The sequence below is a fragment of the Aspergillus vadensis genome (genome assembly GCF_003184925.1).
Source record: "Aspergillus vadensis CBS 113365 unplaced genomic scaffold BO88scaffold_38, whole genome shotgun sequence".
Classification (NCBI taxonomy): domain Eukaryota; kingdom Fungi; phylum Ascomycota; class Eurotiomycetes; order Eurotiales; family Aspergillaceae; genus Aspergillus; species Aspergillus vadensis.
This window is the reverse complement of record NW_020292076.1, coordinates 146820-167725: the sequence shown is the minus strand read 5'-3', so window position 1 is coordinate 167725 and position 20906 is coordinate 146820. Positions and strand designations below refer to the sequence as shown.

The window sequence follows — 20906 nt, the reverse complement described above, 5'->3', positions numbered from 1 at the left end:
TGAGCCCCTTGAAAGGGGCCACCAAAGATGAGTAAATATGTTATTCGCAAGTCGCCCTACCCTAAATATTGAGTAGATGTCCTATGTACTGTCGTCATCCCACACACTGTCAGTCATTGGAATCCTGAGACGTCAGTTATTTTGACTAGCGTCCAATAGAGTACCCCCACTACGATGTCTGTCACCGGATGCGGGAGGGGAGAAGTACACGTCCCTATTCAGTAAATATAGATCAACAGATCCTTTTCTTTCTGGTACCCTGCTGTGCAACCTCTCACAAACAGACCATGCCTATTTTGTCACAATCTCATTCTTACCCCTTTCTATAGTGACTACTCTTTCCCCGATCATCAATGTTCATCATCTGTTGAAGTCTCGCTACGTACCGGATCATGGCTCTCAATATTACTCTATTACTATCTCAGCAGCGGCTATGAGATTGCAAGGAGCTGTTAGGGTAGATATCCACTGAAATTTGGCCGATCTCGACGACGCAGTAATCATTATCATAGGTGAAGACAAAGGACTCCACACCTGTTGGTCATCCAAGTTGTGTTACACACATTGTTGAATTGATCTACTCTATTATGTGCCCACGGAATGCGGGCTCTGAAATTCTACTAAACTCACTTGTTTCAAGGCAACTGTGGTTCAATACACGGGGATTTTTGTCCTGCACCCCATTCAGGGCGGAGTAAACTCTAATCAATCCTCGATAGAGCTACCTACAGCAACGAATTTCATCGGCATAAGTTTCTACTGCAAATGATCAAAGGCAGCCACTGGCAAGCATCTATTCATTTCCTGCGCCTCGCCCCTTACTGCCGACGCGGACGCATATTATTCCCGTGACAGAACTCTGAGCCCAACACATCGGGTGGATGACATACGCAATATTTCCAGAACACGTCAAGTTCAACTCCAGCCAGGGATAGTACGGACTAAGTCTTCTGGCATACGAATGCGGCACAGAAACGTATTTTGTTGAACGGAGAATGTGTTCTACGGATCGAAGGGGGCGGTGATACGATCAGCAACATGATTACACAACCGCTTTGATGGTCCAAGATGGTACATGTAGTGCCTCGGATCTACTGGGAGTAGTACTGTGCATTATGTTACAACTAAAACCCTTACTTCTATCCTTCATCGAAGTAATGACAGAATTGCCTAATCTAGTCTGCGCAACTTCGGTGATGAGATAGCCATTATGTGGCTCGCACGTACACAAAATATACTGCTAAGTTAATCGGCACATTTGAGTACTACAAGCATAGCTGGGGGACTATGTCCCTGATTTAAGTTAGAATCATAAAGTCCATCTATTTTTCTATCCTCTCTACCAAAAAAACCAATCATGCACGCTATCTCAGTCATAACAACATATAGATACATAAGAACAGTGGTATCAACCGAAAGACATATCGATCTTTCCATGCTCTATCATGTACATATCCCCAACAAGAGCCCTCTACAGACTCTGCTTACCGGCAGTCTCAATCGGCAGCAGCACCATCGCCACAAAGGAAACCAACAACAGCGCACCCGAAGCATAGATAGGCGCACTGGGGTTCGCAGAAGCATAGATACCAATGATAGGAGCACAGAAACCAGCAATGCGGTTCAAGCAACTGGCAATACCCGAGCCGGTACCACGGTTGGGAGCGGGGAAGACCTCGGGGGTGTAGGCGTACAGCACACCGTACATGATCATCTGGGTGAAGGATTCGAGAGCAGAGCACACGAGTTGAGTGTCGGATGTCTTGGCGGCCGTGAAGCAGAAGAGCAGGACAGCAGTGATCAACGTCGACAGGGCCATTGTACCTTTCCGACCGACGTACTTGACGTCGACCATGTAGCGGGCGAGAATGGGACCGAAGAGTCCGGTCACGGAGGTGATGGCGTAGTTACGGTAGGTGATGTATACAGAAGAGGAGGAGCCGAGGTACTGGGGCAGGAAGGCGTTGAAGAGGGTGTATCCCATGCCGATGGTGGTCCAGCAGAGCCAGATGAGAGCGGCTGGTTTTCATCGTTTAGTCCTTGATGGGCAAATTTGCTGAGGATCTAAGGGAAAAGCTTACTGGTGATTCCAAGACGCTTGGACGAGAACAGAGGTCCGATCTGCTGCACGGAAAACTTGGACAGCGAGCGCTTCAGAATTTGCGTGGAGGAAAGGTTCTGTTCCTTGCTATCCTCGGTAGCTCCGCCGATCTCTTGCAAGATTTCCACCGTGAGCCAGGTCTTCTTCTTGTTATGATGGGCAACACCGTGAATAGCTGCGACTGCGTCCTCATCCCGGCCCTTGGCGACTAGGAACTTGGGCGATTCGTACAGCTTGAAAAAGAAGAATCGACACATCCAGAACACCATGGTGATGGCACCCAGAGAAAGGACAAGGTATCTCCAGCCCATGTTGTTTTCCTTGGTGCAGTTGGTCGAGTCGGAGCAAGAGTAGTTGGGGATGAAAGCCCAGGCCAGCATACTGGCAATGAAGGTGCCCACCGACCAGAATGTGGCAAGTGAACTCAAGATGTTTCCTGAAGCACCGGGCAAGAACTCGAGGAAGATGGCAGCGTCGACAGGCAAATTACCACCTACTCCCAATCCCAAGCAAGCGTAGAGGGCACAGGTACTGATATTCTGTTAGCCATTGCGACATTTCAGGGGTAGGCGGGGACATACCCAACCCAGCTGGGACCACCGCCCGATGCGAGACCAAACGCGCCACACAAGAAGAGGGTCGTATTGAAAGCCAATCGACGTCCAATCATATCAGATGCAAGACCCCAGAAAGTGGCGCCAACGATCAGACCAACGAACAAGGCGCAAGTAGTAAAACGAACGTAGGATTCGGAGATGCCGAATTCCATAGACAAGGGGGTTAGAGTCAGAGCAACTCCCTACGTAGAACGGGGTTAATTCGACTGCACTTCACTCGACAGCGTCAGAAAATTATCCCTGTGGTCTCACCTGTAGCCAGAGGCTGTAGGAAGAAACTTGTTAGCGCAACAACTTGAACGAATCCAAGGAATCATTCGACTCACTTGTCAGCAGTCCAACCAAATCCACAGAGGATATAAAGTTCCCACTGATAACGGCCCATGCCGATATCTTGGATGGCCTTGTTGATAATCTTGGCCTTGCCTGCAATCATCCAGTCAGACATCCAGATCCTTCGGTGAAATGATAGGAGGGGGTCCTGGCTGGGAGAGAGAGAATAGCCGGCTCCTTGGGGGTCGAAGATCGCCCATTACGAGGCAACAGGAACATACGATCATAAACAGAGTTATGGCCCGATGCAGAGACGGCAGAGTCGACTTCTGCACGCAGGGCTTCGAGGGTTAGCGTAGTGCTTTCGGGTGCGGAAGCAGCACCCTTTTCCTGAGAATCTAAGCTGTCGATATTGGATTCGGCATCCTTCTCCGTTTGGGGAGTCGTATTGGGGGCATCGGCCAGAGGGATCACGACCTCAGGGATCTGCGAGCGGTCTCGCTGCCAGTTTTTCCACCAGCTACCCATTTTGATCAGGCGTTCCGGAGATAAGTCGCAAGGGGGTAACGACGAGTGGGATGTGGCGCGTGGCTAAAGATAAAAACGTATCGACCTAAATTGTCGCTGGGGTTGTTTGCCGGGGACCTAAATAGGGCACGGTATGCCTTGTCGCCGGGGCTAAATTCGACTGTTTGGATTGCTGCTCGGGAAAAAACGGTTCGAATCTCGTCTGTTCTTACAACCTAGACCGTGAGTAGAAGAGGTTGTCGCAGGGCGCTATCAGGGCAGACGCTAGGGAGTGCAATGGCGGGCAGGCGTGCAGATAAGGGCAACCGAGGTGCGAAGGGAGATCGCGATGGTAGTTGGCGCAATGGAATAATCACAAAACAAGTCGCTCTCTGGGTTTTTGCTTGGGCGCGTGGTCGGAGTGTCCGTGTCCGTCTTTCAGTCCTAGAATGACTATGTCTAGTGTTGTGACGACACCACACAGAAAACGCTCGGAAATAGTTTTTGTTTCGTATATAAATTCGGCCTGGTAGCCGGGTATTGACAGTCTTTTGTAGTCCAAAAGATGACACGCTTGAAAGAGAAATGCTAGTTGATTCGGTCGCAAAACAGGAATCAAACTTGCAACAAAAGAAGAGGAGTAACAAAATACTACCTCAGGATGGGTCGAGATGTGGAGAGGAAAGACCGGGAGGAATGGGATGGGAAGGAAAGCCGTGGGACGACAGGAGGGGGAGTTGCTGGGCCCTATATAAACTCCACGATTCATGCGCCGCAGGAAGACTGGGAAAAAGTTTGACATAACATCAATGCGTAACAGGCAGGTCCACAGCACCCATCACTACTCGGTACGAAGTACCCCGCTTGCCGCCAGTAAACCAAGGCAAAGCTGATGCTGTCGCTTCGATTGTTTTTGCTGGTTGCCTCTGTACGAACACGAATGGCAATCTCGAGTGAGTATGAAGAGCCGGATTGATGTCCTATGTGGACTGTGTCGCATTGGGAATGATAAGGCTAGTCTTAAGGGACTGGGAGATGCAGGATAGCTCTCCTCATGGCGCTTTGGGTTCAGGCAGTTTGCCTCTTGCTACTCGGGTTGACCTGGTTTGGTGTGCGTGCGAGCGCTCTCGCAGGTTATGCGGATGACAGTGGAGAATGGGAAGGGGCCATAGAAAAGTGAGAAAGGGAAATGAAAGCAGGACATAACAGAAAAAAATTTTCAGGATTGTATGATTCGATGTCGTTGGGGTAGACTTGCGGTTCTTAACATTATCCGTGAATGGGTCATCATCCCAGTGGATAACCTCATGTCCAATAATGAGCCAGTCAGGTCTTACTGTCTCCATCAAATCGCACGTGCCAAGACCCCTAAAACGGTCGAAAGAAGAAGGTGGAACGAGAGTCCGAATGCTGCCGTCGGCTTCGTCCGCGGAACCGGCGCCACAAGGGCCCCTTGAGTGGTGCAACGGATTAGCCGAGTATCCACCAATGTACCCTCAAAGAGTCCCTCCGGTCGTCCTCGGAAAAGCGACGTCATTCCAGTTCCTCACTGAAGGGAACGGAGCAGGTCGCGTGTCCAAAATGCTTGAGATCTTCGCCGTTCTCTCGTACCGAGGAATGCCTGGTGGTTGTTGACATTCATTGAGAATTACTCCGGTGGAGAAGTAGGGAACCTGGCATCGGATTAAGGAATCCCCGTCGGGTTGCCTCAGCTGATCGGCATTACCGGTTGCGGTCACTAACCAGATGGGCTGGTCATTTGCGACGCGCGTTATTTAGTGCTCAGTATCACTACAAAATACTAGCAAGCGCTTAATTAGCCAGCACGGGAAATTGGAGCCGCTGGCGCTTCTTGGTGGTTATATGACACGGTTTAGGGTTTCTGACGGGCTCCCGGATGTTTGTCGACCGAATACCAGGGCTTTGCGTACAGCTAGACAAGAAGGGCGCCTACTCCTGGAGTGAACGTGCGTAATTCATATTTACATATCCGCATGTTTCAAAGCATTCAAGCCATATGTCTGAGTTGCTAAGGCTCTAATGAAGTTTCTCACGAGATGCTCAAGAAGGTCCTCGACTAGCGCTTCTGCGCCTTGCCGATCAGGTACTTGGAGAGGCTCCGCGTAGACTATGAAACGCGCCACTTGAGGGAAGAATTCGATAACAACCTTAGCAGATAGATTGCATCCCATAATACTCTTATCAGTAGTAAGGCGCTTAACAATGCCTTGTATTGACCACGTGGAGACATGTGGTGTTTCCCTCTGAGTCCTAGTTTTACAAAATATATGTTCTCACGATTCATCAATACTAAAAGTATAGAGTACTTTTGTTCGGCCGCATGGCTATATCATGGAATCTGTCAATGACGCATGAAAAAAGCGATATCTGCAATCGGAAATGCCATTATTGAGCTTTTGTTTCGTAACAGCTGCACGTTATCATAACAATTGTGTACTCCTGATACTGACGGTTCCGAATTTTTGTCTTCCGAGTAAAGAGCTGGAGTGGAAGCTCACTAAAGTGACCAATAATCACAGGCATGAGTGACGTACTCCCCATAGTATCATTGATTGGTAGGACACAATCCTCCCCAGTACCGGGGATAATCCAGACGACTAACGAAGCTGAGTCCAGTATTAGATACAAAAGCCCCAAGAAAAGACCATGACGCCCTTTGACTGACACTTCGGATTTAGTTAACCGAGAAACGTCAACAGTGCTTGGCTTAAATGGTCCACTTGCCTGCATACTCTCTGGTAGATATGACTGTCTCACCAGTGTTGTTCCTACTCAATACCAAGTTCCACCAAGTTCACCATCTATTTTCTATCTCGCTAACACACTGTCAAAAGTATGGACTTATAGGAATGTTCACCACGGTCTTCTCTACATCTCTCGTGAGTACACAACCAACAAAATTTTGACAATGTTGGATGCACTTCGCTTCAATTTCGTTAGCGACATATTTAGTTGCTTGATTCATGCAGACTGCTGAGCCAGAGGATAACATGCTGCACTTTCTACAATTGCATCTGCTCACATTTACGAACCCCGATTTCCAGAATATCTATGTCCTTCTCGCCAGTGATGCTGTCACGCAGCTCAAAGCAATTGCAGTGAATGAGAGTTATCACAGGACGGTAAAAAAGTCTCCCTGCGTGTCCAAAGAGATTGGGAAACATAGACTCAACATCAAGGCCTCCGAGGAGATCATCTGGATACCAGAGTATGCCGGAGAGTAGTGTTTGGAGGGTTAGTGATCTTCTCAACCATTACCAGGCAAACAAGACCTTAGTCACGGACAATCTGGCTTAGGATGCTTTCTAAAGGGAGGGGTAAATGCGTCCACGACTGGACTGCAGGTCTATGCTCCACTTCCCGTTCTATCGATATAGCAAAATACTTTTGCCTGCCTGTGAGTGAGAATAATACGGCAAAGAATATCCCTTGATCCAAGTGCGCAGTATCAGGTCCAGAGTAGTCAGATCGATACGGGCGTACATGAGGTATATCGAGGAAAGGAGTGAGGATAGAAAGCTTCCAATTTCGGCCATCTGGGCTTCAAAGGGAGTAGACTGCAGTCAACAACGGGACTTATGTCACTATATCCTCTGTCGTTGAATACGAGCTGATATCTATCTGTCATACGGAGCAGCCTGCTAGAATCAATTCTGTTTACAAAACATTTTAGGTAAACACCAAGAATACGATGAATGAAATCAAATTGGGCTCGAAAACAAGAGGTATTATATTATGAACTCTCGTCCCAAACAGTTGCTCTACAGCGAAGGAAAACGCAAAGGATGATTCAAAGATACGGAGCGGTTTCCTTCTCACACCAAGCCCAAAATCTCTCCGCCGTCCCGGTCCCTCCGTCACGCTTCGACACCAAGGCCTTTTGAAGATGACAAGGGATAGGGCCGAACCTCCCCCAGGGAATAATATACGCTCCGTTTTTCTCTTCTGTAACTTCCGGAGACAGAGCCGCAAAGAGCTCACTGTATGCTCCGTATCGGGGACCTTTGAATATCCAGCCCTGCGTATTGTCAGCCAGGAGTTGAGGTCCTTGCGGGAAAATGAAAACATACCATAACCGTTGACTGAATAGCAGAATTATGTCTCTGTAACTCAGTCCTCATGAGGCCGGGATGCACGCTCTGTGTCTCATTAGCATATATACCATAGAAGTTAATGATAAGGGCCAACCGGACCAAACTAAGAATGCCATCCCCACCATACCGCTTCGCCATCTCCTTAGCAATAAACATATTCCCCACTTTACTTTCCATATAGTTCTGCATCGCATCAGATAGAACCTTCGGAGAATCACTTTCATCATCGAAAATAATTCCACCGGTTGCCGCGAACGAGGCTAACATGGATGATAGCCACACTACGCGCACGCTACCCGCAGGAGCCGTGGCCGCGGTGCGCTGAATAAGGGGAAGAAGGAGTTTATTGAAGAGGAAGGGCCCGAGACAGTTTGTTCCCATTTCAAGATCATGGCCCTATATCACATAACTATCAGCTTTTGATGTCTTTCTCATCAGTTTGCTGTTATTGCTATGGGGCAAATACAGTAATGGTCTTACTGCCCGCCGGGGGAGTCATGACCCCGGCATTGTGAATCAGTATATCAAGACGGTCTTCCTGTTCCAGGAACCTATTGGCGCTTTCTTTGATGCTGGCTAGGTCGGACAGATCTAGTTGTAGGAAGGAGAGGCGACCACGGCTATGTGCTCCCTCCGCGGAGGTCTGAATCTCATTGATAGCCGTGCGGGCCTTGTCGACAGATCGGGCTGCGATGTAGACAGTGGCGTTCTTGGAATATAGGATAGATGCTGTATTGAAGCCTACTCCAGAGGTTGCGCCGGTGACGATAATTACTTTTCCCGTTAGGTCGGGCATGTCTTTCTCGACAAAAGTAGGGTTTGGGGGAAAGATCTGGCCGAGGGCGGGTGCCATTGTGTGCGTGTCTGTGGGTGTATGTCCGAGTATGATGGTATATTATCTTGGAAAACGATAGGAAATCTTGGATGATTCAAAATTGGTACTGACACGCATACCTGGATTATACTGGTGGATTTATAGTAGGTGAAGCCCTCCGGACCCTCACTCCGGAGCCACAATTCGGGAGGGCGGGACCATCTCCGGCGCTAGCATCTCCGGCCCGGCGCGCCAAGCCCGGGCGATCTTGGAGTGCCGTTGAGCCAGATACACTGAATGTCTCTCGGTGGACAAGCCTGTATCATGGCCTAGCTCAGATGGTTCCAACAGACTAACTATTTCTGGGACTGGGTATCCAAGTCAAGAGTGTGTATGCTATGGAGAATTTAGAGACAATACAATAAAGTGTGCAACATATAGAAAACCCTGCAGGCTCGTATTGAGACATCTTGCTGAGTAAGCCGCGGCGGTGAACCCCGCGAGAGACGCCCAACATCAATATCACATCAATATCCCCATCCATTCAACGCACCCTGTTACAAGACCAATTCTTTGTATCAGGTACAATGGCATCTAAACCCCCCGTTCGGACGCCTATATCCTGCACATTTTGTCGTCAGAAAAAGTAAGGCATACCGTTGTGGTAGTTCGCTTGAATGACTGAATAACCCCCTGAAGGTTAAGATGTGACCGTCTCCAGCCTTGTAGTAGCTGTACCAAGCGTGGGTTAGGATGCGTATATGCTCACCCTCCCTCAGCAGCTCCGCGGAGGAATGGACCAGCTCAGCCCCGGCAGTTGACCCAACGGATCCGCCAACTGGAGGATCTAGTGGTAGCATTGCAAAAGGGCGAAACCCCCCAAACGGTAGAGAACCCAGTTCACCTGGCGCATAAGAGCAATGATCTCCCGGCTGCTAGCCCAGAGACAGTGGCCAACTCCTTTGGTAGCCTGCGGGTCGATCAGACAGGGATGACTTATGTCTCAGGCGCTCATTGGACCGCACTGCAAGACAGTGTACGTGGGAACCTTCCTTTTGCAGTCATCACAAACTCCACTAGGACATTGTACTAACATGACCCGATGATCTGGCTGGCAGATTGCTGAGCTCAAAGAGTGCGTCGAGTTAGGGCCATCATATCTGCCTTTCCGGTGTGATAACGGGTCCGCCCTTCTCCGAGGGGTGTCTCCGCCCGGCGGGATAGCGGAGGTCCTGAGCCACCTCCCGCCAAGACCGACCGTAGATCTGCTGGTGTCACGATTTTTCAGCTCTATGGAGCCGGGTGTTCGTATGTATACCTCCTTTGAAGGAATATTGGTCGAGTGCTCTGACGCAGTTGTCCAGTTGTCCTGCATGCCCCGACATTCCAGAAAGAAGTAGGGAACCCATTCACGTGATATGTGTACGTATGCTGACGTTCACAGTATGACCAATTCTGGACTCATCCACAAGATGTCAATCTGGCATGGTTGAGTATTCTCTTCAGTATCATGTGTCTGGCAATCCACCATCACCAGCTCACTGAGGGCCACAGACCAGACCCGATCGGTGACACCCACGGGCTGTGTGATGATTTTCGGCAACAAGCTGCCTATTGCCTCATTGATAACAAGTACACAGCTCCGACAAAATATACCATAGAGGCTCTAATGTTCTATGCGCAAACGGAGTACTTTCGGGGCGAAGAGTTTCATCACGAGGTCTGGTTGTTAATGGGAATGATCAACCGCCTGGCCATGCGGGCTGGCCTTCATCGGGACGGTTCACGCTATCCAGAGCTCTCTTTCTTTGCAGCCGAAATGCGGCGACGCATATGGACACTCATGTCCCAGCTGGATGCACTCATTTCGTTTCAGTTGGGTCTGCCCCGAATGATCTATGACGGGTTAGCAGATACACAACCGCCACACAACTTGCTAGACGAGGACTTCTCTGAGGACTCGACAAGCTTGCCGCCAGTCCGTCCTGACACAGCATTTACCCCGGTGACTTATTTGATTGCGAAAAGTCGACTCTCCAGGGTATTTGGTCTCGTGATTGACCATGCTGCATCCACCGCGCCTATCCCGTCCGCACTCATGTATCAACTCGACAAGCAGCTGAATGAGTCTTACGCCGCAGTCCCAGTATGTCTCCAGTTTCGCAGCGTATCGGAGTCTGTTACGGCCTCTCCACGTCTCGTCATGCTGCGCTATAACCTGCAAATTCTGTATCAGAAGACGCGGTGCATCCTACATCGCAAGTCTCTCTGCGAGGGCCGCTCGGATGTTCGGTATGCGGAGTCTCGAAGTATCTGTCTCGACGCGGCAGTGAGTCTTCTGCAGCATCAAGCGACTATTGATGGTCAGGTTCAAGCAGGAGGTGTGCTAGCGCAATGTCGCTGGTTCGTGACTTCCTTGACCACAAATGATTTCATGCTGGCGGCGATGGTGGTATGCCTGGAGCTCCACAACCTCGAGCAGGAAGGTGCACAAGGCGGGCAGTCTGGAACGCTGAGAAAGGACGATCTGCTTCTTGCCCTCCAAACTTCACAGCGGATCTGGTCACAATATAAGGATGAGTCAGCGGAGGCCTGGCAAGCCTGGCAGTCAACTAGTATCATGCTGAGGAAGCTGAATGCCCCTGTGCTTTGCAGTGTATCCCCATCAGATAGCAGCAACGGTGGCGGGAATATCAATGGCCACAGCACCACTTCCAGTAAGGTCATTATTTATTTCCTTCCTGGCCCTCTCTGACACCTGTATAGCGGAGACCGAGACAGAGAGATTCGATCCCATGGTAGGAATTACCCTTAGTTCTCAAATGGAGGGGTCAATATCTGCGGCAGAGCCCAAGATGCTATCGTCGTCCGAGCCCGAATTCGATCTATCGCGCCTGCCAAGTGAGCTTGTGAATCTCTGGGACTTTTCCGGTGACATGAGTTGGGTAAGTAGACTGGTATCACAAGGGTTCTTTTGTTCGAATCAGAGAATACTAACTGCATGTGCTGATATAGCTTGCCATTTGAATGAAAATTTATACAGTGGGAGTCCATGACCCACTAGCTTTGCTTCAATGAACATGAATCGTTACTAATCCGTCTCAATCAATTCCGTATGCTTGTGAAGGGGAAGCAAGATGCCACGAGAACCGTTGAATAGCGGGGTATATTGGGAAGTGTGATGATTCTGCGTTGTGGGCTTCTAGGCTAGGCCTCAGCTGCAATGTTACACCTGCTCAAACGAAGGTGGCAAAGCATGTCCGTTGATTGAAGGATAGCTGGACAGCCCTAAACTAGCGCAAGTACGCTCACGTGATAGGCAGGGCCACCTCGCCGGGTTTCACAGACCAGGGCAGCCTGTGCACTCACACACATCTGCCCCTCTCTATTCCTTGTTCTTCTACATTTCTTCCATGATGGAGTCGCTTATACAGGAGCGTCTGGATTCCTTATATACTCTTTGTCATAAAGGGTATGTGTTCCTAAGAAATGCTATCTCCCAAAAGGATACAGCACTGGCACGGCTTCTTGAGAATGAGCGGTCGAGATTTCATGCATGGGGGAAAAGCGCGAGGATATACCTGGCGCCCCAGGCTCCGTTACAGACCGGTAATCTGGAGTACCGCGGGATCTGGCGATCGATATTGAAGCTCTTGAAACAAGTGGCTCTGGGGCTGGAAAACCAGATGCAAATTACTCCAGAGCACAAGCCCTTGAGAGAAATTGTTCTCTCGCCAGGTGCCGCCATGCATATGTTCGTATCCCCCACTTTCCGGGTCACTAAAAGTTGCTGGACGCGACACAAGCAATCAGAGCTACGAGACCTGGTTTCAGAACTGGCAGTGTACAACGAAGATCTCATGAGTCTGCTGCGACGTAACGAGGATATGGAAAGTGCTCAGAAGCTCATCTTATGTGTTCTCGATACCGCAACCCATACGTTTAAACCGGGAAACCCTAAGGCTGCGAGTATAATCGAGCTGCGTGAGATAAACGAACGCAATATCTGCGAAGAAACGTTGAATTCCGAGACAGGCTCTATCGGAAATTCTATAGCCTCTTCATCATCGACCCCTCCGCCCGCGGCAGTTGAGGATAGTTTGGAGATCCCCATTCTTGTTTTCAAGGCTTTGAGACGCCAAGATCCCCCGAGTGGTTATTGATTGTACATCGCCTGAGAGCAACATTGCAAAGTCTCCACTTACCCGGTATCGTTATGTTTACAATTCAGAGAAGTCCTGGAGTGAAGAACTCGTCCTCGTAGAATGGCGGTTGCGCAACCACAGTCTCCGGAATACATTTGACGAAGAAGCCCAAGCGAAGCGATACAGTTACTTTGTTCGACTTCTACAAAGGACCTCTAGGATTGACCCAGGACTCTGCATGCTACCTTGTTTGGGCTATAGTTTGGCGACAGGACAGCTGCCTGATGGAAAAAAGTGCCCTATTGTGGGATATGTTTTCAAATTCCCAAAACACGCCAATAGTACGGCCCGACTATTGACACTCGATGACAAGATCGCGTCCTGCCCCGGAATCCTCGCTTCACCAAGTCCCAACTTAGAGAGCCGTTTTCGTCTTTCACAAAAACTCACCCTTGCACTGTTACAGCTGCACATTGCTGGGTGGAAGCACAGGCAGCTCTCCAGTAGCAACATTATCTTTTTCCGGAATGAGGGAGATCAATGGGACGACCTGAGCAAACCGTACATTAGCGCCTGGCAGTGCCTTTCGGACGACTATAGAATGCAGGGCGACAATACGGACATTGAGATGAAGTCAATTCGATTTTGGAAAGGCGAAGATCTGAAAAGTCTTGCAGTTATATTGATGCAGATTGGACTTTGGGAATATCCTTACAACGCATACCACAGACTTTCGAACTCAAATTTACCCGGTGTGTCCATGGACTACCGCGGTCCTTTCTCACTACAACATGTACAGTCTCTTTATAGAGTCCTTGGGGCGCGACTTAGAGCGAAAATGGGCAGCCATTATGCCAAGTCTGTGTAGGAGTGCTCACAGGGCCCATATCTTGCATCGTCAACTGCCAGCCTTGAGGAGCATCTTTTCATTGAAGTGATGCAGGGTTTATACAAATCTGTAAATAACTAGGACCTGATTCTTCGTGGTCTTTCTTGCTTTATACTAGAATATCATCAAAAATACATACTTATTTCTACCACGCATTGATCATCCGTGAGAGCTTCGCGTCAGTATACTTCCAGACTCAATCGCCTGGCTAGGGAGTAAATATACAATAGTTCCATAGGTTCTCTTAGAAGGGCCTGAAAACTATGTTGACATCAGGTGGATCTGAATGTGTGGAGCCAAGGCTCAACAACGGGTATGCCCAGCGCCATTACCATGGAATATTCCCAACTAGACTGATGAGTAGTGCACGTTGGTATTGTGTAGGTCGTGTGCTGCTTTCATCACACTTTAACCAGTTGGCATGATCGTCATCAATTACAATTCCATTCCTTCATTTCGATGCTATCTAGCTGTGTTCAACTACGTGAGACTGCAATTAGAGGCGCTCTTTTGAATATATATTGTTGTTACTCGTTGATATATGAAATCAAAAGCACCTATTTACTTTAACCTTGCCGGCAGTAATCCCGCAGCATTGTTAATTGACTTCTACGCCGCATTTTCCTGTGTGGGTGTGAACTCCACTACACTCTCTAGGTGCGCCGGCGTAGCGGCTTTTGATTTTTGTCTAGGTAATATCCGTTCATTCACATGACCGGTAGCCGTCAAAAGCTTGACATCGATTCTCACAGGCTCAGAGGGATTCTGCAGGATGTAGAAGATAAGTGTGAGTATTGCCGACATGGGGTAGAAGGGTAATGCCCTATCATGGATTTAGTTGCAAGTTACGTTACGTATGTGGTTGGCGAGATACGCTATATTTATACTGGAGAAATCAAGAATCATATTGAGGAGGACTTGAGCCTGCAATTAGTTTTGCTTGCCAGTCCAAGTGCTCGGGACATTGATGTTGGCCCTTTAGCTTTAAGCAAGACTTGGTAAGCCCAGAATATCCCACCTCATGATCAGAGTCAGGGTCTAACCGAACATGATCGCCGGATTGACTCGGCGATGGGCACGCTTTGAAGATTGACTCCTGACCAGAAACGCCATTTAACGGCACTGTATATGCCTTTAGCAATATACATAAATAATATGATCGAACGCAATGGATTAACTCAACCTATGCGCATTTTCGCAACGTCCAGCGCACTCCTTGAGCCTGTTCGGAGCTTAACTCGGAAGCTTATGAAATCATGGATCCGCTGAGTCATTTGCAGATGTCATTGAGGATAGTTAGTTGATTGGCTGATTTGCCGGATACTCCTTACCAGACATATATATATCCGCTGACTAACTAAACTCCGCTCAGGGTCCCAAATCGAGAGACAATCTTTAAAGCCAAGAAGGCCCAAATATAACCAGTACCAGTTGGGATGGGCTTTAAAGCCCCCTTAACTCCTTATAATCAAAAGGGGCAAAGAGTCCGATCATGCAGTTTGGATTCTAGAAGATGCTGAATGCGAATATGGACACAGCTCAAGGCTATAAAGCGCGCACCGCCGCGTGGGCAGCTCGTCTTCTCGATTCAGATGATCTCCATATAAGCGACGCTCTTTACCTTGTATGTCTTCATTCATCGTCGGAACTAACTTCCTGTGTTTGCAAGTGATTCAAGTTCCCCCACATATTAGGAAGCAGTACAATGCAGTTTCCAAAACAGATACTAGGTCCCCTAGCAGGGGCTTTCGTCTCCCTCCAGGTCCTATTCCTCGCCAACCTGTGCTATCTGTATGGCACTGCATTTCGACACGGCACGCGGTTCAGTGCAATGAAAGTTCTTTATGTCGACTTTGACCAGGGCATCATCGGCAAATCCGTTCTGAAAGCCTACGACCTTGTTAGAAGCCCAGCCTTTCCCACCATCGAACAACATTCCACAGAAGAATATCCTACCGAGGACTCCTTGAAGCGCGCAGTATGCAAAGAAGGGTACTGGGGAGCTATATATGCCAAAACCAATGCTTCTTTGCGTCTATCAACGGCCATCGCCTCCCCAGCTGCAGCAGAAAACTACAATAATGCCGACGCCTTAGGATACGTCTGGAACGGCGCCAAATATGCTGCCTATGCGCAGACAGTCCACGCAAGCCTTACCGAACTGGTCCAGGTAACCGGTAATGTCTACAGCCAAGCGAACGAAACATCCATTTTTGCCACAGCCAACGTCTCCAACCCTTCAATTGCATCAACCCTTCTACAACCTATAGCCAGCACGGAAACCGACCTTCTCCCCACCGACCAGGGAACTCGCTTCTACTACAATACCGTATCGATGGTTATGCCGATCATTCAACAATTCTTCTTCCTCATGGCTTTCAACGGAATTTCAATGAATTTCAATCTTTTCGCTGTCTCACTCACTCAGCTGGTTAGCTTCCGTGCCCTTGTCGCTTTCGTGTACACGTTCATCAGTGCTCTCGCAATGTCCGGATATATATGGGTCTTTCGCGAAGGGTGGGACGTCCATTCCTCGCAGTTTGGATTGACTTGGATGACTATCTGGCTTGCAATGCAAGTTCATTACTTGCTCCTTGAGTTTGTCACCACGTTTGTGCCGATGCAGTTCATTCCCTTCGCTATCTTGACTTGGATTATCCTGAATGTCTCGAGCACGCTTAGCCCCTTTGAGCTATCGCCGGGTTTCTATCGCTGGGGATATGCTCTGCCTGGTAGGGAGCTCAATGATACGCTCCTTCAGGTCTGGACGCGAGGATGTAACCCTTACTTGGGAAGAAGCTTGCCTATACTCTGGTCTTGGTGGATTGTGGGTGTTGTGGGTTTTTCGGTTGCTCTGAGGTATCGTCATCAGACAGCGATGAAGGCTGGAGTTCAGATTATAGAGGATGAAAAGTCCGAGGGGCCCAGGGCGTGACTGGTATAACCTTTGAAATCGTTGGCGTTGAAATCATGTGTATTCATTTAATTTTGTAGTTGACTCAATAAGAATATCAATCCTCTAGTAATAAGCACATCACAGGAAAGCTATCCGATACACATGTATTCACAGTTTACTTCCCATTCCAAAGTCTCGATCTACTGCATCTCGCTGGTCTGCGGCTGGCAAGCTAGGGACCGGCAGATTCAACTCGATCGCAATTGCCTTTGCAGCCCAGAAGCCCGTCACAAAGGCAAGAGCCAAGCCGCCCGCATATCCGAGGTTACTGAACCCTCCACCATCAACCCCAGCAACTAACAGCCCTGGGATGGGATTTCCATCGGTCGTCAACGCGCGGCCCCTAGGGTCGGTTCTAATGCCACCGTACGTGAATGTAATTCTGCATGATCAGTCATATGCACATTTAGATAGAAGAAGGAATACGTACGATGGCTGCACTTCCATACAAAAGAAGGGTCCGTCGCCCTCTACTAAGGGGACTGGAGGTTTTCCGCCTGCCCCGACAGGGGCATCCAACGCCACAGTCGAGTTGCCTAGCCGGATGACCTGATCATACTGTTCAATTGTCCTTCGAGCCTGTGTCTCGTTCACTCCCCATTCTTTGAGTATGTCGACCAGCCCGTTGATGCTCGGCGCACTACCGACACGGCAGCCGTGTTCCTGAGCTTTGGCTAGACGATCGATCTCACCCGCGTTGGGGAACGGTGCGGATATGCAGTGCTGGGTCCGAGTGCGATCGCTGCGTTGTCAGGCATATACTTCGAGGAACATCAAGGTAAACATACTTGAAGAGAAGAAATCCTCGCCGTTTCTCTTGCTTCGCGAGATACTGATTGATAATCTCATCGCCGGTCGTCTCATCCGCGAATCTCCGGCCGTTCTCGTTGATAAGCAGGCAATGTTTGCTTTCTAGGTGATGATTAGTACCATGTATGGCGATATTTTATGTCACTTACGATATTGTGCCAACGGCAAATAGTCCCGTGGGTCGACCTTCTCGGCCTGCAGAGGCGCCGCGAGTAAATGACCATAGAAGGTACTCATCCCACGACTGCTACCTGCACCTACTTGTGTTCCTAGAATCAAACCGTCTCCCACCGATCCCTTGTTGGATCGCACAAACATGTCGTCTGCGTGTTGGCCCATATGCATAGACAGTAGCCTAGGGTTACCTTGAAATCCCCCAGTGGCTAGGACAACCCGCTTCGCTCGAACTTCGTAGTGTGTACCATCCGCGCGACGAATAACCGCCCCGATAACGCGCGATCCAGGAACTCCCGGAACTTCCTGCAGGAGCTTCACCACCGCGGTATTGGTAAAAATTTGTGAGCCGGTATTGCTATCTCTGATGCGCTGCTGATGATATGCATGGAGATGAGGGATATTGATTGGGAAACCGATGCCTGTACCTCATGTCAATTACTTTTCGCTGCGACGAGAAGAATGACATACCGATTGTCATAATCCCATCAAATCTCTGCGCCACTGGGACACCATTTTCACGCATCCATTGTACGGCCGGGAGGTAGTCCTGCATCCAGGCGGCTTGGAGATCGGGATTTCCCCATGGTACCCATGAGCGCAGACTTGAGTATGACTTGGGGCCCCAACTGCACCAAAATAATAAGTACGTGTTCCCTATAATTGATAGGTGCTAGCTTCAACATACAACATCCCTGCGGAGTAATTGGATGACCCGCCCACGGTGGACTGTTTCTCTACAACGAGAACTTTAGCCCCGGAGGACGCGGCGAAAGAGGCACAGGCAAGGCCTGACATGCCCCCGCCACAGATAAGGGCATCAACGGTAATTGTTTGCATTTTGTGTCAATCAAGCTATGAGAAAGAGGTATGTGTGCAGTGATGGCTGAAGACGAGCGCCGGCTATATAACCACCCTCCGGTGGCTAAATTAAGTGGCCGGAGGACCCACCCGGGTATCCTGTCCTGAACGAGCATGACAAGACCGGGTTATAGGGGAAGGCCATTCGGTCAAGCCGATAGCAAATCAAGATATACGAATCCCTACCAGCTTCTTTCATTCCATGCCCATACTGAATGGAAAGTGGCGACACCGGCCATGATAGGGTTGTCCGGATACCGTGATTCCCCGCATTTCTCCAGGATTTCTCGGCAATTCGGGTAATTTTCCTGCGACTACCTCGAAGCTCTCATCCCATGATTCTTCAACTATGGCCCCAAGCACTCGTTCAAGTCAAGCTAGGAGAGCCTCCAGAACCTCTGCAGCTGCATGCGAAGTATGTCGTCACCTGAAGATGCGCTGTATCCGGCCCGATCTATCGGAGCCATGCGACCGCTGTCGACGCAACAATCGTCGCTGCAACATCCCCCCTCCCCGTCCTTTGGGTCGTAGGCCTGGTGCTGTTGGTCGCTATAATGGGTTCGAAAAGTCTTATCGAAAGATGCAAGCTCAGCTCAAGAAAGCACCGGTATCAGCTGATGAGGTACAACAGGTGCTGAATACCACGGGCCAAGAGGAATTACTTCAAGTCATCGTGGCGAAGCTACAGCATGGTAGCGACAGTAACAGGCCAGTGCCAACCATAGACGGTGCAGTGAGAAGCTACCATGATGGCTTACCAACTCCAAAAGAGCCAGTTAGCAATCCACTCGCACTCCTGGCGGACGCATCTAGCGCAGCACAGCCATTGACGCCATCGCTGGATCTACCAAGTACTACAAGTGGAGGCCGGGTGCTCCTCCAGCACTCAGTCTATGCGTCCCTAGGTCTGCAGCTGGGTCGAGACACATTGGAAGAGGGCCTTAGTGCCATTTATGATCCCACGCCACCCATCCACTCCCATTCAAACTATTTTCGACCTCCTGATGCGGATTCACCTCGAGATGTCGGTCCAGACCTGGATCCTATCGAACTGGGGCTATTATCGTTAGAGAATGCGCATAGTTTGTTTTCAATGTATGTACACCACTTCCTGACAGCTCTCTTGTTAATGGACTACTAGCTATTTCATCCGCTTACACCCCATCAACGGCATTCTGGACCCAGTTCTCCACACCGTCGACTATGTGCGCTCCCGCTCCGCCCTCCTCTTCACATGGATCCTGGCCATTACAGCTCAATTCGATCACCAGTCTGCATCGTGCGCCAAGCGCCTGCGCCTTCACGGCGAGACGCTCTCGCGACATGTCCACACATCTGGGTTCAAGTCAGTTGAAATTGTTCAGGGATACTACATTTCGCTCCTTTCTGCTACCCCTGCCCCAACCTTGTCCGAGGAACGCTCCTGGCTCTACACGTCCTACGCCGTGGCCATCGCCACTGAGCTAGGCTTAGACCAGGTTAAGCCTTACTATACTCCTGCCACCGACTCGATCATGTCCCAGCGACAGGCGCGTAATAACGAACGCACCTGGCTGCGCATCCTATTGTGGGAACGCGCTACCAGCGCCGCTTATGGGCGAGCAACTGCCTTTCCCGAGTCACCCCTTACCCGGAATATTGAGAAATGGTGGCTGCACCCTCTTGCCGATTCCACCGACAAGGACACATGTGCCTTTATCCTCCTCCGTCAACATCTAGCAGGCCTTCATCATATCCTGCACCAGCAAGCCTCTTTCACCCACGACAACCCCCACTGGGTCCGCGATCTCGTGGACTCCACCCTAGACCCGTGGCGAATTACCTGGCTTCCTGGGTGTACTTCAAAAGCCGTCACCCCCTCCCTCAACATATCCATAGCCTTCCTCACATACGTATATCTCCATAACCGTCTCTGGATGCTCTCTTTCGCCCTGAATACCTCAACCATCCACTCCCACGCCCTCCAAGAAGACTGCTTTACAGCCGCGATTCAATGTTGTACCCTCGCCGTCCACGATCTCCAATCGATTGGTGAACCTCTGTACTGTCTTCTCTCCCCATCTTGGGCGATGGTTGCCTACGCCGCTGCTCTCGCCCTCAGACTCTTCCCCGCTTTGCATGATACCAATTCCGGCGACGAGTGCGAGTTGCTAGGGTTGCTAGGGCAAGTAGCCCTGCAGCTAGAGAAGGCTGGAAGCACCCCGTCTCATAGAATTGGAATCGCGGCCGTGCTGGGGAGGCATTTGCTCAGTGTCTTGCGGGCGAAGGTTGGGACAGGGATGGGACCTAGAGATGTTGCGGATAGCGGGCTACACTTTTCATCTGAATCGGGGCTGGTGGGGAGCAGCTGCGATCCGGTCCTGGGATCTGTTGCGATGGGACTGGATGAAGGGTTTGCGGATGTGTTTCGGGAGGTGTTCGGGCCGGGGTGGGGGCTGGGGATGGAATGAGATTGGAATGTTGATCAGTAGATGCCAGGAGATAGTTTCACTATGGTAGCAGTGGTGATTACGATGCATCAAGAGCGAGGGAAGGCGCACTTCACGATCAATTTCATTCATGGCAAGGACTAACTTCAGGACGGCGAATTCACCTAATGAGATAGGTACATTAACGCAGTGTTTGTATGTAAGCTGGTCGGCAT

At 49.8% G+C, this 20906-nt stretch overlaps 7 protein-coding genes across 7 annotated transcripts; 4 read left to right on the top strand and 3 right to left on the bottom strand.

Moving 5' to 3' along the window:
- Positions 1-1359: 1359 nt before the first annotated feature.
- On the bottom strand, positions 1360-3519 carry BO88DRAFT_476082 (MFS transporter; the record flags this gene model as incomplete). Its single annotated transcript, XM_025711914.1, has 6 exons — positions 1360-2019; positions 2082-2632; positions 2683-2900; positions 2971-2983; positions 3045-3144; positions 3273-3519. 6 exons carry the CDS (start codon positions 3517-3519, stop codon positions 1472-1474), a joined length of 1677 nt encoding a protein of 558 aa, XP_025557439.1. The 3' UTR covers positions 1360-1471.
- Positions 3520-7209: 3690 nt separating this feature from the next.
- BO88DRAFT_476075 (short-chain dehydrogenase) lies at positions 7210-8611 on the bottom strand. The gene is made up of 4 exons (XM_025711913.1): positions 8080-8611; positions 7713-8009; positions 7590-7658; positions 7210-7537 (listed from the first exon to the last, which is right to left on the bottom strand). The coding sequence occupies exons 1-4, from the start codon at positions 8464-8466 to the stop codon at positions 7310-7312; spliced, it is 981 nt and encodes a 326-aa protein (XP_025557438.1). The 5' UTR covers positions 8467-8611; the 3' UTR covers positions 7210-7309.
- Positions 8612-8991: 380 nt separating this feature from the next.
- Positions 8992-11491, top strand: BO88DRAFT_447549 (Zn(II)2Cys6 transcription factor; the record flags this gene model as incomplete). The annotated part of the gene is made up of 7 exons (XM_025710385.1): positions 8992-9073; positions 9127-9463; positions 9546-9735; positions 9792-9823; positions 9872-11144; positions 11194-11372; positions 11471-11491. The coding sequence occupies exons 1-7, from the start codon at positions 9015-9017 to the stop codon at positions 11489-11491; spliced, it is 2091 nt and encodes a 696-aa protein (XP_025557437.1). The 5' UTR covers positions 8992-9014.
- Positions 11492-12287: 796 nt separating this feature from the next.
- On the top strand, positions 12288-13440 carry BO88DRAFT_430294 (uncharacterized protein; the record flags this gene model as incomplete). The annotated part of the gene is made up of 2 exons (XM_025709237.1): positions 12288-12545; positions 12571-13440. The coding sequence occupies 2 exons, from the start codon at positions 12288-12290 to the stop codon at positions 13438-13440; spliced, it is 1128 nt and encodes a 375-aa protein (XP_025557436.1).
- Positions 13441-15292: 1852 nt separating this feature from the next.
- BO88DRAFT_352883 (SNG1 family protein) lies at positions 15293-16396 on the top strand (the record flags this gene model as incomplete). Its single annotated transcript, XM_025703612.1, has 1 exon — positions 15293-16396. The coding sequence occupies one exon, from the start codon at positions 15293-15295 to the stop codon at positions 16394-16396; it is 1104 nt and encodes a 367-aa protein (XP_025557435.1).
- Positions 16397-16525: 129 nt separating this feature from the next.
- Positions 16526-18241, bottom strand: helE (3-ketosteroid 1-dehydrogenase helE; the record flags this gene model as incomplete). Its single annotated transcript, XM_025705337.1, has 6 exons — positions 16526-16799; positions 16848-17159; positions 17206-17329; positions 17377-17823; positions 17873-18030; positions 18090-18241. 6 exons carry the CDS (start codon positions 18239-18241, stop codon positions 16526-16528), a joined length of 1467 nt encoding a protein of 488 aa, XP_025557434.1.
- A 601-nt stretch (positions 18242-18842) lies between these two features.
- On the top strand, positions 18843-20712 carry BO88DRAFT_352921 (fungal specific transcription factor domain-containing protein; the record flags this gene model as incomplete). The annotated part of the gene is made up of 2 exons (XM_025703613.1): positions 18843-19357; positions 19404-20712. 2 exons carry the CDS (start codon positions 18843-18845, stop codon positions 20710-20712), a joined length of 1824 nt encoding a protein of 607 aa, XP_025557433.1.
- Positions 20713-20906: the final 194 nt, after the last annotated feature.

Bases quoted from the DNA above. Each gene is read 5' to 3' on its own strand.
- BO88DRAFT_476075 (XM_025711913.1), bottom strand. From the start codon at position 8,466: ATGGCACCCGCCCTCGGCCAGATCTTTCCCCCAAACCCTACTTTTGTC. The intron at 7,659-7,712 runs GTCCGGTTGGCC...AATGAGACACAG, and splicing joins GGGATGGCATTCTTAGTTTG to AGCGTGCATCCCGGCCTCAT. The intron at 7,538-7,589 runs GTATGTTTTCAT...GACAATACGCAG, and splicing joins CTATTCAGTCAACGGTTATG to GGCTGGATATTCAAAGGTCC.